This window comes from Prinia subflava, chromosome 8 (assembly GCF_021018805.1).
Source record: "Prinia subflava isolate CZ2003 ecotype Zambia chromosome 8, Cam_Psub_1.2, whole genome shotgun sequence".
Taxonomy (NCBI): Eukaryota; Metazoa; Chordata; class Aves; order Passeriformes; family Cisticolidae; genus Prinia; species Prinia subflava.
Genome location: NC_086254.1, coordinates 24837410 through 24851546, shown reverse-complemented (window position 1 = coordinate 24851546; position 14137 = coordinate 24837410). Strand labels below are relative to the sequence as shown.

The following is a 14137-nucleotide window of genomic DNA, read 5'->3' as shown; positions in this document are numbered from 1 at the left end:
TTTGCATAAACTTACTCAGTGCTAATTAAACAGTTGTTATCAAGAAGTTTGTTGTATAGGATGTAAGTCTTGATGATGGTATTGAGAGAGGAAGTCTCATCCTGTCTTAGAGGTGAGAGCAAGGGTAGGAGTTAGATTTCCTGGGATTAGATTCCAAACTGTATCACTAATAAATAACACAATTTTGGGGGCAAATCACTTAAGTCTGAATGAATCCTTTGATGTAGATGTTTGAAGTTTTACCCAGACTAGAGGGACTCTTTAGAAATTGGTACCATTTTTTGAAAAGTAAAGCCATTATTTTGTGGCATGTACAGCGTAAATGCATCTTTGTTCCAACAGGAGAAAAAGAATTTTTAAACTGTTTTTTCTGCACATTCACCTCAGTCAAGTTATCAGGTCTGAGGCATCATTTGAAAACCCGTTCAGAGGAGAAACGTCACGTGTGTCACCTCTGCCCGAAGGCCTTCCGTACAGCAACCCTGCTGCACAACCACGTGAACACACACACAGGTACCTGATGCTTGGAAATACTTCTGTTCCACGCTGTCTTCAAAACTGAATTAACAGGCAGGGGCTTTGCCTTAGAGCTGTGTTCTGTGATCATTTTATGCTCAGAAATTCCTCTGATTTTCTGTGGCATTCCAGGCAGGCATGGTTGGTACTTAGGAGCTCTGCGTGTGTGTGTTTGTTTATTTTGTTTATTTTGTTTATTTTGTTTATTTTGTTTATTTTGTTTATTTTGTTTATTTTGTTAAGTACCATTCTAACAATTCTTGTCAGCTGACCAGTGACTTCAGCTCTGCTTCATTCCTACACGCAGAATAGAATTTTCTGTGGAGTTTTCATTTTGCTATATAAACATATAAAGCAAAGTGATAAATTGTGTTTATAAAAAACCAACTGTGTGCATATGTATCGAAGAAATTCTTTACTGTGAGGGTGGTGAGGCCCTGGCACAGGTTGCCCAGAGAAGCTGTGGCTGCCCCTGGATCCCTGGCAGTGTCCAAGGCCAGGCTGACCAGGGCTTGGAGCACCCTGGGATAGTGGAAGGTGTCCCTGCCCATGGCAGGGGGTGGAACAAAGTGAGCTTTAAGGTCCCTTCCAACCCAAACCGTTCTATGATTTATTCAATGTAAAAAATCAGAATATCAGAAAAGGTTCTATTAAAAAATTCTGCATGTTCATTTAAGGCAGACAAATCACATTGCTGTGGTGTTAAATAAAAGTCTCAGGGTGTATTGTTGCAGGGACCAAACCCCATAAATGCAGTGAGTGTGACACAGCCTTTGTGACCCGAGGGGAGCTTTCACGACACAGGAGGTACAAACACACTTTGGAGAAGCCTTTCAAGTGCACAATTTGTGAATACTCCAGTGTAGAAGTAAGTACAGCCTTGCTGAATCTTTTGGGAGGGTGTGAAGGTTTTCACTTGCCAAGATTTTAACGTACATACAATTTTTGCCCAGATTTGTAACCATGAGAGGTCCAGGCTCTGCTGATGGCCTGGGACACACTGATGGATTTTGTTCATCTCTTACATTGCTGCAGTGTTTATGCAAGGTGGCTGATGGCTACAACTTCATGGTGCCATGCATTTCATTTCATTACATTTCATTTCATTTCATTTCAGTGCAAATCTTTTCATCCCCATCATCCTACAAAGAAGGAACAAGTAACCTGAATTCCTGGAATCCTTATTTGTCCATGTGATATTTGCAGATGTGTTACTCCAAATTAATAATCATACAATTATTTAGGTGTTTTTTTAATTAGTTGCATTTTAAGAGCTTTTTCTTTTTTGTTATGCTAAAATTTCTTCTAGACAATCTTTTTGTGTGATTTTAGTCCTACAAAAGCATTCCTGGTCCTCACTTACACTACGTTCCATGTACTGTAGGACAATACTAGCTAATGTCTAAAAAGAAGTTCATGTCTTGTGTTTATATACTTGATGATATTTGGGGTTTTCCCCAGGACTAGAATTTTCTTTGTCAAGAACAAAATACTTTAGAGTCTGCTTAAGGATGCTCTTGGAAACTGCAATTGAATTGGATGTACAGGCTTTCAGAAATGCCCCTGAGATTGAATCACTGTCACAGTTTAGTGGATGGTCAATATCTGAATTTGTGCTGTGTCCAGATCTAAAGCTGTAAACAGTCCTGAACTTTACTCCACACACCTTATCTTAATAATTAGATTTTTGATAGCTTGCATCTTTAAAAACCCTGACAGCTGATACTAAATTACCCTGGTTTTTCCCTTGTTTCAATAAGGAGTTATTCAGCATTCAGTGCAGTTACAGGACTCTCATTCCTGTAAGCTTTACCTGAATGAGGAAAGCTGAAGAAGCTCTCCAGTACTGCCATAGAAATTATTTGACTTTTGTGTAGCAAAGGTTGGCAGTCATGTTTAATTTAATTAAAGTGAATAGTCATATAGATTTGAAGGAATCTAGCAGTGAATTCATTAACTGTGTTTGTAAATGGAGGAACTGAACATTTGATAACTCCTAATCGTGTACCTACAATATTTATGTAGAACATATCATAAAAACAGCATAAAAAAGTAGAATTGGATTAAACTTTGTAACTAAGGTGCTTCACAGGGACTTGAAGGTGAATAGACTCCAGATAATGAATTTGGTCTTTCATTTATTTTCCTGAGTGTTTTCAAAGAATTTTATGTTTGGTGTATCCAAGTAGCCTGACAGTGGACATGCTCTTTTTGAAATGTTATCTTTTTTGTTCTTACTATAAAATTTCCTGTTTTGCTAACGTGGACACTAAATATGGAAGTAAGGTAATGTGGGGAAGGAGTGGAGAAGTGTCCTGAAACCACAACAGGCTGATTGTGCAGGGAAAAACACGGATGTGAGAGTGCTAATTCTGAGGTTAATTCAATGTTTTAAATTGCAGCAGGTGTAGCATGTAAAATTGTTTATATTTTAATGAAATGTGTCTCTAATGTAGATGTTGCTTTAGAAAATGTCTCATTTTTGTCTGAGGCCTGCAAGATGCGGCGCCACGTTCGCTCACACACGGGGGAGCGGCCCTACCCCTGTCCCCTGTGCAGCTATGCAAGCAGAGATGCCTACAAGCTGAAAAGGCACATGTTAACCCACACAGGTAGGAGTCTGGGGAATGATCAAATCCAGGGCCTCAGCTCCTTAATATTTAGAATTAGAGCCATCTCATTTCAGCCTCAAAATGAGCCCTTTTTTAATTCGTGGTTTGGAGTAAAAACATGTTCTCTTTCAGTGTTCTGGCCTTGGCAGTGGGAAGCCCAGCAGTGCTGGTAGTTAGTCTTGCTGTTCCTCCTAAACTTCTTTTATATTAGAAAAATACTTCATTTTTCTGTGGGTCAAGTTGTCACTTTTATTTCTCAATTAGTAGACTTTACATGGAAAAGTACCTATGAGAGATTTTTAAATATCTGTTCAGAACATGGATATTATTGTCACCCCAGATTGCCAGCAACTAATTTGGTCAACAAAGAATTAAATTGCTTTAATATTGAAAGCAGTGTGTTCTTGTCATAACACTGTAACATTCAGGTCCTCTCAGGGACAGTGGGTATCAATCCCTTACTTCAGGGTTTAACTTGGCTCAGTTATGTAATTTGTGCTCTGATTAATGTTTTAGGTTGAATCAGAGTGTGACAGTGTGGTTTGAATCAAATTTTCCAAATATCCCCACTTGTCACGCATTGGTTCATATCTTAAGACAGTTTGGTGCAATTAAACTGAATTATTTTTTATAAGAGTCAGACACAGAAGCCCAGCTGGAAGAGTTCAAGAGTGTTACCCACTAATGGCGACACTTCTTCCACAGAACCAGTCTGGAGTTGGTTCAAAGCTGTGCCAGTTTCCAGTGTTGATGTCATTTTTAATGCTAGTCACACCTGATGTGGCTTTTTGGGGAGTAAAGACCAGAAAATAACTTACTAATTTCCCTTCCCACCATTATCAATAGCTGCTGGTGTCACTCTTATCATGATGTTTTACTGCTGTTGACTTTTTTTCCTTGCATATTTAAAGATAATTCTGCATTTTTGTACATGAAGTAGTCAAGGAAGAATAGATGATAATTAAAATAATTTCTGATTGCTAGTTTAGAATTATATAAGTGGCTTTATGCTTCAGCAGTTTGACTTGTGGACTCAGGAAAGCCAAGATTTTGTGTTGCAATCAGTTATGTAAACTTCTGGAGATTTGTTTGCTCTTTTGTGCACTGTCAATTAATATTAACTTTTGGTTGGTCTGGAAACTGTTGCTGTTAGAACGTCAATGTTGAATTCTGTGGGAATTGGAATTTATATCAAATGAGTAGAGTTTCTAAGCATATGTTATTTGAATTTCTTTTTAATAGGTGAAAAACGCTATGAATGTTACGTTTGCCAAGCCAGATTCACTCAAAGTGGAACCATGAAAAACCATATGTTACAGAAGCATGGAGAAAATGTGCCAAAACACCAATGTCCACACTGTAGTACTTTCCTCTCCCGAAAAAGTGATTTGGGTGAGTTTAAGGGAAAACACTGAAAATAAAATGTAGAGATAAGTAGAGGGGAAATCTCTAATTTTCACAAAATTTTACCGAGTATGTTATAGCTGACTTCATATTGTCACAGAATATTTTAAGTCAAATGCATTTGTAGTTTTACAGGTAAGTTCCTCCTGCAAGGAGATGTGGTGACATCTTGTGGTTGATGTTTTAATTTGTTTAAAATGCAAAGTGGCAAATATTTAGCTTTTTCTTTTTTTAAATTTGCTTGATACCTCTGGCACTGTGAGCTTCTGTTTTTTCAGAAGTGTTGGCAGCAGTAGACCTGACCAGTAAATAGAATTTTAAGTTTCCAGAAATACACAAAAATGCTGGATTAAAACTGGATTTTTCAGAAGTATTTGATTTGTTAAACAATTTCCACTGAAATCAGTGAGATTCAGGCTTATAACTGCTTGATTTCTTTGGGAAGTTACAACATCTTGCTGCAGCTTTTGTTTAATCATAAACTAATTTGTCCATTTTACCCCTACTGCAGAGAGCACGGACGGTTCTTTTGTGTTTTCCTCTACAAGATTTGCATTCCTCAGGGCTATACACAGCCCAACTCTTGTTCAAAACCGGGAAAATAAAAACCTTTCCATTAAAACGAGTTGTTTTGAATAATTATCCAGGTGTCCACCTGAGGAATCTGCATTCCTACGTGGAGGAGGCAGTGAAGTGCAGGGACTGTGGGGCAGCTTTCCACGAGCGCTACGCTTTCCTCCAGCACAGGAAGACTCACAGGGGTGAGAAAAGATTCAGATGTGCTCAGTGCAGCTGCACACAGGTATTTCAGATCCCCAAGAAAATACTGCTCACTCTGGTGGTGGTGGTGTAAGGCACAGCTGGCTTTGGGGTTTTATTTACCTTAAGAAAATAAGAATTTTGGTGACAGCAGTCCAACTAAAATAGTGTAGTGGTGCTTATTTCTAGAGCAGATCCTTCACGAATAAACAGTGAAATTGAAATGCTGGAGGGATGAGTCTACCTTCTTTGTAAATCTTTTGTGCGTGGACTGCTTAGGAGTGTAAAGTAGGTGCAATCACTTTCAGGGGTGTTGTGATAAAGAGCAAAATGTAGTATTTCAGCTCAAAATGTCATTTTCAGTGGTGATGCAGAATAAATTCAGTCTGAACTGAAAAATTTATTTTAAAGAGTACTTTTAGGATAGCTAGAGCCAGCTCTGCAAGGAAAGTAAGAAATTATTATTCACTTGAAAACCATATGCAATGAGAACATATTCTCGTTTTGGGTTAACTGTGCACACTTTAAAGTAAATGTGACCCTTTTTCCATATACAGATTTTACATGTAAAACTTCATTGCTTCTCCAGGAACCAGGAAATGATAAATTTTATTTTATACCCACCAAATGGCAATGTTCTTTTAAAGCAGAATTTTAATATATATTCTGGAAAATCTTCAGGAGTTTTATGGAAGTTGTTAACTAAGTCAGTCTTCCACACAGTATTGCAGAATTTGCCTGTCAGAACCATATTTTCTTTGTGTTAAATTGCTTACATAGATTAATATTTGATTGATATTTTTGTTCTTCATTATGCTAACAGAGTAATATGTGTAAGCATGCTGAAAACTGTGGATTGGTGAGGGCAAAAACTGCTACACCCAGAAAAAGAAGCAAAAGCAAAAATAAAATCCATGAGAACCCGAAGCGTGCTAAGCCAGAAGGTGATCAGTGACTAAGTTAGAATTTAATCATGTAAATTAGAATCAAGACTAAAAGGCTAAGGCAGTGAATCTTCCCTGCTGCTTAATTACTGTTTCACAGTGAGGCTAATAATGGAAGAACACTTCAGAATAGGCTTTACTGTGTGTCAGAAATTCTTGTCATGTGAGTTGGGTCACTGCACAGGTACCATCCTGGGCTGCTCCCTGCTCCTGCAATCGAGTCCCTAAACTCCCTTTATAGCAAATTTTCAGATGATTTTTGTGGAGTAAGAGACAAGAACAGAGATGCACCTTGGGCCTAGGTATCCCTAAACCTCTCTTTCTGCTGTACCAGATTTTATCTGCACTGAGAGGAAACTTGACGTGGTGAGAAGAAGAAATGTTGGAGCTTTTCTGAATCTAATGAATATATATCAGCAGCTGAGTTTACATTAGCATTGACACTTCTGTTTTCACTGGTGAGGCTGTAATGGTATGGTTAGAGAGAAGTGTTACAGCTGCAGTGTTTATGTTTTTGCAGTAATTAGATTTTGCTTTTTATTAATGTTTTCCTACATGCAAACAATTTCTTTTTGGTATCTTGTAAATACCTTCATCTGAAAGCTTGATTTTCTAGAGCTGTAATAACGTATCTTCAGATGTTGTTCATGCAAATATTCATTAATTGACTCACACAAACCCTGGAAGTTTCTGTGCTGTTCCAGAAGGGTTTTCCCCAAACCTGACATTTACAAATATTTCTATATCACTGTCCACTTCTTGCACAACTTGAAGGGACCTGTGGGATCCTCAGTGTGGCTTTGGAGATGATGACTGGTGAGACTGAGACTGTCAGTGATTTGCTGTTGCTAATAATTAAAAAAGAAAAAGAATGCATATGATAATTAAATTTCCAGCTAAAAATGCTTAGTTTTCCCCTGATGAGAATATCAAACTCAGTAATGTGGCTAGTAATGTAATATTCAACAGAAGAGATATTCATTCCCCAAGTAAAGTGCAAGATAAAAGATGTGCTGTAGTTACATATTGGCAGCATTTTCTCCAGTAAATTAAATTACATACTTGTTAAATTTATTGAAATATTTACTTCTCTATCTGGTTAATCATCCCAACATTTAATTGTTTTTTTCCAAAGTTGCCCTGAAATCATTCCAAGGTGACTCTGCTATGAAAAATGAACACTGTGCCAGTGAGATTGTTCCTGTTTTAGCTGGGGCAGAAACAGCAAGAAACAACTCATTAAATGGATCCTCAACATGATGGACAAATAATGCACAGAGACACTGGTCCTCCTTGTTCAAAATGTGGAACTACCTCCAGTCAGAAGGGCAGAGAAGATGCTGGTGGAAGCCCTTGGAGCCCTGTTGAAGCTCTTCTGTGCTCACCTTTCTTCTCACTGAAGTTTCTGCTGTGTAGCCTAAATACCATTGCAAAGTGGGAAAGTTAGAGGCAACTTTCACCTGGTTTATTACATACATGAAATAACAGAATGGGGAAAAGCAGCTGATTTCAGAGTCATTTAGTGAAGAATGGATGCGTTGTTCCACCAAGCATTCGGTTTTTCCCAGGTTTACTCACAGAACTGCAGACTGATCTGAGGCAAATCTATCCCTCAGTACCACTGAGAGCTGCCTGAGTTTCAATGTTTATACTTTGCTGAGGTGAGCACATCAAAGGCAATGATTTTTTAGTACAAGGTACATTTACTGAATCTCCTTTCTGCAAACACTTTCATTTCTAATCGAATTCATGATGCAAGAGAATGTAAGACACAATTTTATGGAAAAGCACTGGTTTTTGTGCCTCATACTACTGATCTTTTAGATTTTTTCTTTAGTAGATTTTAGAAATTAATCTTTTGTCTGAGTTTTTCTCAGCTCAGTTAGCAGGGCAGACAGAACTGCATGACAAGAATGAAGCAGGAATAGAGTGGCAGAGAAATGTGGAGAACCCCACATTTTGGGAATGTAGAACCTTCTGTGACCTTGAGCTGACTCTTTTTTGAATTCAGGTGGGATCTGTTTTCTTTATCCCTCCTTCAACCAGCCTTGCACGTGCTGCCATGTAAGTTTGTGATCCTTCATTTAGCACCAGATCCAAACACACCCACGACTTTGATTTTAATTAGCTCTTCAATAAAGCACAACTGTGTTATTCAGGAAAGTTCATGTTTATGGTATACTTAAAAATCAGAAAAAAATCAGCTGTCAAACACAATTCTCTAACTTTCCTTAGGTTGTAAGAACTACTGGGTTTAACTCTTAATAATTACTACAGTCATTGCAGTAAGTACTATTAATTTTTATGATTCATTACAATGATCACAATTGCCATTTATGCACTGTTCACACTTTTTTTTGTCATTTATAAATAATACTTGGAAGCCTCCTCATAAAATCTTAAATACTTTTTAAATATTCATCTTTAATGTTGCTATTCTTATGTTACATTTCATTATAAATAAGCACCAGCATAACTAACAAATATTAATAATACTAAGTCATGTAACCACTAGATTTAATTGAAATGCCAAACCCTCACCCCAATTTCAAGATTAACATCTGTGTTAATTAAATTAACTTCATTATGGTGTGGAATTTGACCAGTGTTAAATGGTTTGGGTTTATACCTTGGGCAGGCTGTGGTTGCTGGTTCTGCTGATGTGGTCAGGGACAGGGAATTCCTGTGCTGTGCACCCCAGGTGAGCTGCAGGCAGCTGCAGCTTCTAACTTTTTTTACTTTGAATAGCCTGTTGAAAATGAAGCTTTAAATTTTTGCCAGTTAGTTAATTAATATAACATCTTCATCCTGTTCCTGGTAACTGTCTACATGCCTGTTCTAGGATAACTTCTTTAATTCAGCAGCTGTTCTGTGACCCACAGCAGGGCCAGGAGCTTTGAGCCACTGTCACTGCAGGGTAACTGCAGTGTCCCCTGTGCCTCTGTGCTCACTGTGAGCACAGGAGGAGGATGTTGGCATTAGCAGGAAATATTTGCACTCTTACAGAAATAATCCCATTTATAGAGACTGCACCAAAGGCCTCACCAAGGCCTTCATCGATCATCTCAGTCAAACACACGAACAGGAATTGCCACTTTAGTACCAGAAACCTCCTTCGGTTCTGTAGCAAACCCTGAGAAGTCAGAGGGCTTGAATTCATTGAAATCCCTCATTGGTTTTGTCCATTACAGAGCTGTTTCTTCAGTGTTTGTAAAAGTTTCATATTGATTGCTCTGTGTCTGTTTTGTGCTGGTAAAATTTCAGTGAGTTCATTTGTTCTTACCAGTGACAGGACTGAAGAATACTTTTGTTCATGATAATTGCTTGAATAATATTGTTAACTTTATTCTTGTTGCGCTGTTTCCATTTGTGTTATAAATTCTAAGCAGCAGATTGCTTTGTCAAAATTAATTTTAGAAGTTGTTTAAATTCCTTGATCAATTTGCTGAATATATATTGTTCATTTGAATTGTTAATAACAAAGCTGACTCATTCTGTGCTGACATCTGAAAATCAGACTACATAGAGTGGAATGTGAATGTAGTAATAAAAGATATTTTTATCTCTGAACTTTCAAATTATTATTTCAGTAGTTAGAAGCTATAAATGTGTCATTTTGGAAATCAAGAAAGAATGCTTTGACCTCCTCAGGAGCCATTCCTAGTGGCCTTATGCTCTTTAACAGAAGTGATTGTTCTTCATGATTAAGAATTTGCATAACTATGCAAATGCAAATATTTGCATCACCATTCTGATTTATATTTTACAAAGGTAATTTGATTTCATTATATTACTCACATATTTTCGACCAGTAGATATGTATTAATATCTTTCAAAGCAATACATATTCTGAACAGATGCCAAATTTAAAATATTTTAATTTACTAATTGTGGAGGAGTTGTTAAATACACAGGAATTATTCATGTCTTAACCAGATAATACTAGAGTGTTCTGTATTATGTAACAGTGTTCTGAGATAATTCAGTTATTTGGGTAAGAAGAGGAAACTTGCATTCTGAGTTTCCTCTGCAAGCTGAAATTGTCTATGATTTAAATAGTTAATATGTGAGGAAATACAGTTTTGCAGCAATCCAGCAGATAAAAAGCAGAGGAAAAGAGTAAAACCAGACCTGTGGATACTTTTTTTTTTACTATTTAGGCTCTATAATAAAACCGACCTGACACAGGAGTACCTTTAATGAAGCTAAAATGTGGTGTGACGTTGTGGAAGCAATGCGACAATTAGAATGAATCGCACTCCGAAATTTGGAAGAATTGACCTCAAAAGAAGCCTGGACTCTGCCAAGGAGATGAGAAGAGGGAACCAGGACTGGAAGTTGGCTCTGGTGTTTCTGCGGGAGTTCGGGGGCAGTGCGGGTCCGGGAGCGGTCACTGCCTGCCCTGGTCATTCCCGGTGTCGGATCCGGGAGCGGTCACTGCCCGCCCTGGTCATTCCCGGTGTCGGATCCGGGAGCGGTCACTGCCCGCCCTGGTCATTCCCGGTGTCGGATCCGGGAGGGGTCACTCCCGGCTCCCGGAGCGGTCATTGCCGGCTCCCGGAGCGGTCATTGCCGGCTCCCGGAGCGGTCACTCCCGGCTCCCGGAGCGGTCATTCCCGGCTCCCGGAGCGGTCATTCCCGGCTCCCGGAGCGGTCATTCCCGGTGCCGGCTCCCGGAGCGGTCATTCCAGTGCCGGCCTCGGTCATTCCCGGCTCCCGGAGCGGTCATTGCCGGCTCCCGGAGCGGTCATTGCCGGCTCCCGGAGCGGTCATTGCCGGCTCCCGGAGCGGTCATTGCCGGCTCCCGGAGCGGTCATTGCCGGCTCCCGGAGCGGTCACTCCCGTGCCGGGCTCGATCATTCCCGGCGCTGCCCGCAGGTGGCAGCACGGAGCCGCCGCGGGAGCTCAGGGGACGCCGCTCCGAGGTGCGGGAATCGCTGCCTCAGTTTCCCTCGGCCCTTCCCTCCAGCGCTTTGGCCGTGTCCAGGCGATACAAAAAGAGCTCTCTCTTTCCCTTAGCCGGTTCCTAAGCCCCAATGTCACTGCAAAGTGTTGTCACCCCAACCACGAGAGACGATGAAGAGTGCGCTGCTGCCATATCTTCTGAAGATGGGATGGGATGGGATGGGATGGGATGGGATGGGATGGGATGGGATGGGATGGGATGGGATGGGATGGGATGGGATGGGATGGGATGGGATGGGATGGGATGGGATGGGATGGGATGGGATGGGATGGGGCGGGGCTGCCTTGTGCCTGGAATGGGAATTTCCTCCCGGTGGGGCTGGCAGAGGCTCAGCTGGTCCCTCCACGTTCATGGACTGTGACACATCTCCAGCCCCGCTCTGCCTTTGCTGTGTTTGTGTTTTCCTTGGCTCAGTTGGCTCCATGGAAGGTCAGGTGAGGGGCACCAGTGCAGGGCAGGTGCAGGGAGCCTGCATGTTCATATATTTTCTGTTGCTGATCAGTCTTTTTAACATATCAAGAAAGTTACTCTTTGTTGATAATTTAAGTAGCTTATCTAAGAAATCCCTACTTAAAGAGATGTTAGGGCTTTTAACAAGCAACACACTTGTTAGGTAAATTTTAAAAAGTCCTTTAAAGGGCTTTAAAGTCATTCCATGAGGAATGGCCTGGCCCTTTGATAAAGGAGGGGCTTGTCAAATCCAGTAGATTTCTTTTAAATGTTCTCCGAGTTAAGTGTTGACACAACAACGTGGAAATGGTGCACAGTCAGCCTCACCACAAGGACCGGGGCTTCTCATGCTGTGATGTAACATTTTACCACGAGATGGTCTTTACTCACTGTCTAAGCATTATTCTTGTACAGCACACAAGGAAATGGTGGATTTCCAGCTGATTTCCATTTTTGTGACTGTTCCAAGAAATTTTCTTGAATTGTCATCTTAACGTGCCTGCCATCCTGTCCTTTGTATCCAAACTTGTCTCTTCCCTGTCTTTCAATTCTTTTTCTTTTTGCTGACTGCTGAGTCTGGATCAGGGAAACATGTCTGCTGTCTGTCGGCACATTCCTGGAGATCTTTGCCATGATTACTTTTTTGTTAGTTACACGAATGTGGTTATTTAACAATCTCACAACTATACTGCAAAGATAGCTGACAAAAAAATTAACAGATGGGAGTGTAATTGTTGTTGTGAGGAAGCCTCTCTGTCTCCCAGCCATAGCTGTGTTGTCTCCATTGTACAGATGAGAAAGATGACACACAGAACAAAATGAATTTCTGATTTAATCCTCTTGCTTTCAGTGGCAATGAAACCTACTGATGGTGCAGTGTGCTCTGCCTATTACTACTTCAATCTCACTGAAGCAGAAATAGAAACCTGGGGTGCTGCAGCATGTGATGATGAAGTTACATTAGCAGAAGGTGCTGAGCAAATAGGCAAGGACCTAAAGATGTAAAGCTAGTGCAGTTAATCACTTCCAGAGACATGAAAATCAGAATATTAAAGCTGAAATAACATTTATAACTTCCTAAAGGTCAGTGCTTCAGCTGATAGGAAGGCTCTGTGGCATCAGGACCAACAGCCACGGGCACGAGTGGTGGGCAGCACCTGGGAAGGAGCAAACACAGAGTTTCCTCTGCTGGTCATTGGAAGGTCCAAAAAGCAGACACAGGCTCCGTAGTCTTAAGGCCTTTCTAAAGTAGGAAGAGTGACATGAAAAATATTTTCCTTTGATACAAGCAGAGGCCCCTTTCGCTGTGTTTTTCCCCGAATGCAAGCTCACTCCTGCAGCCCCTCCTGCGTGACTGAATTGTGCCTGTCAGGTTATGGATGGCTCCAGCAGCAACTTCCACTCAGTTTAATGTCTCGGTTTTGTTTTGCTTAAGAAACTGGATGTGCATTTGAAAGCAATTTGCATTAATACAGTATGTCTTCAGGCAAACATTATTCCCTGTTTTAAACAGCTTTTAAACTTTTAAACAGCCCAGCTATTGTTTGAAGTCAGTCGCAGAAACAGCTGGGCTCTGTCTGGCGTTAGGGGTGTGAGCATTACAAGATGGGAAAGCATTTTTGGACAGTTTTGGTTCAATCTGTTTTCATTTTGAATTGGCACTCGACAATGAAGAATTTAGTTTCTATCTCCTTTGGTAGTTGACTGTTTGAGTTGCCTCTCTAAATTATTTTATTTTGAGCTTTTGGGGGTTTTTTTCCCCCAGATTGAGCTATTATTGGTTCTATCCCTGCCCTGTCCACATGACAACATTTGCAGCTAGTGGGAGGAATGCAAAGGAGTGACAGTGCTGATTGCTTTGATAAGATTGCTTTTATTACCAACTAATTAAATGGTAGGTAGCAGCTAATAGTGATTATAATTAAGCCTGGAACTGACATCCTTTTTCTGGAAGAGCTGTAAGCTGAGAGAACTTAGCTAAAGTCCCTTTATGGCAAAGGTGATTTTTTGTTCTGTTATAGGAACTGATCAGCTATTCCACTGCAAAGTGAAAGTTGTAAAGCTGTTTATAGTTGGTATTTGCCAATCCCATTTTAAGTGTCCTGCTGCTTGAAGAGAGTTTTTTATTCTTTCATTATTTAGCTTTGCTGACTGTGAATTGAAATTGTTTAATTTTACATGAGCTGTACCCTCCGGGCCATGCCCTCTGACATAACTTCGGCAGTTTTGCTCCAGTAAAACTTGTGGGATAATAAATGTGATAATAGTGTTCAGGTAAGACTGTGCTCCACCTTCACAGAGGTGTGAGTTTATAGTAAATTCAGATAGATGGTGAATTCATTCTAGTTAGATGCAAAGTGAGACAGATGTGTCTTCTTTTGGGACAAAACTCCCCAAAACGATGCACAACCAACAAACCCCCCCTTTCACCTCAGGCAATGCGCCTGCACCTCGGCTACAAAGTGATATTTTTCTGTTTTCCTGGC

The 14137-nt window shown here is 40.3% G+C and overlaps 1 protein-coding gene across 1 annotated transcript in view; it reads left to right on the top strand.

Moving 5' to 3' along the window:
• Positions 1-9805, top strand: part of CTCFL (CCCTC-binding factor like) — a 46140-nt gene extending 36335 nt beyond the window's left edge. The window contains exons 8-14 of the mRNA XM_063404915.1: positions 343-513; positions 1251-1384; positions 3008-3128; positions 4371-4520; positions 5180-5382; positions 6115-6235; positions 7371-9805. Of these exons, the coding sequence (XP_063260985.1) occupies positions 343-513; positions 1251-1384; positions 3008-3128; positions 4371-4520; positions 5180-5382; positions 6115-6235; positions 7371-7495 (1025 nt within the window). The 3' untranslated portion in view covers positions 7496-9805. The remainder of the gene's footprint in view (positions 1-342; positions 514-1250; positions 1385-3007; positions 3129-4370; positions 4521-5179; positions 5383-6114; positions 6236-7370) is intronic.
• The last annotated feature ends 4332 nt before the right edge of the window (positions 9806-14137 follow it).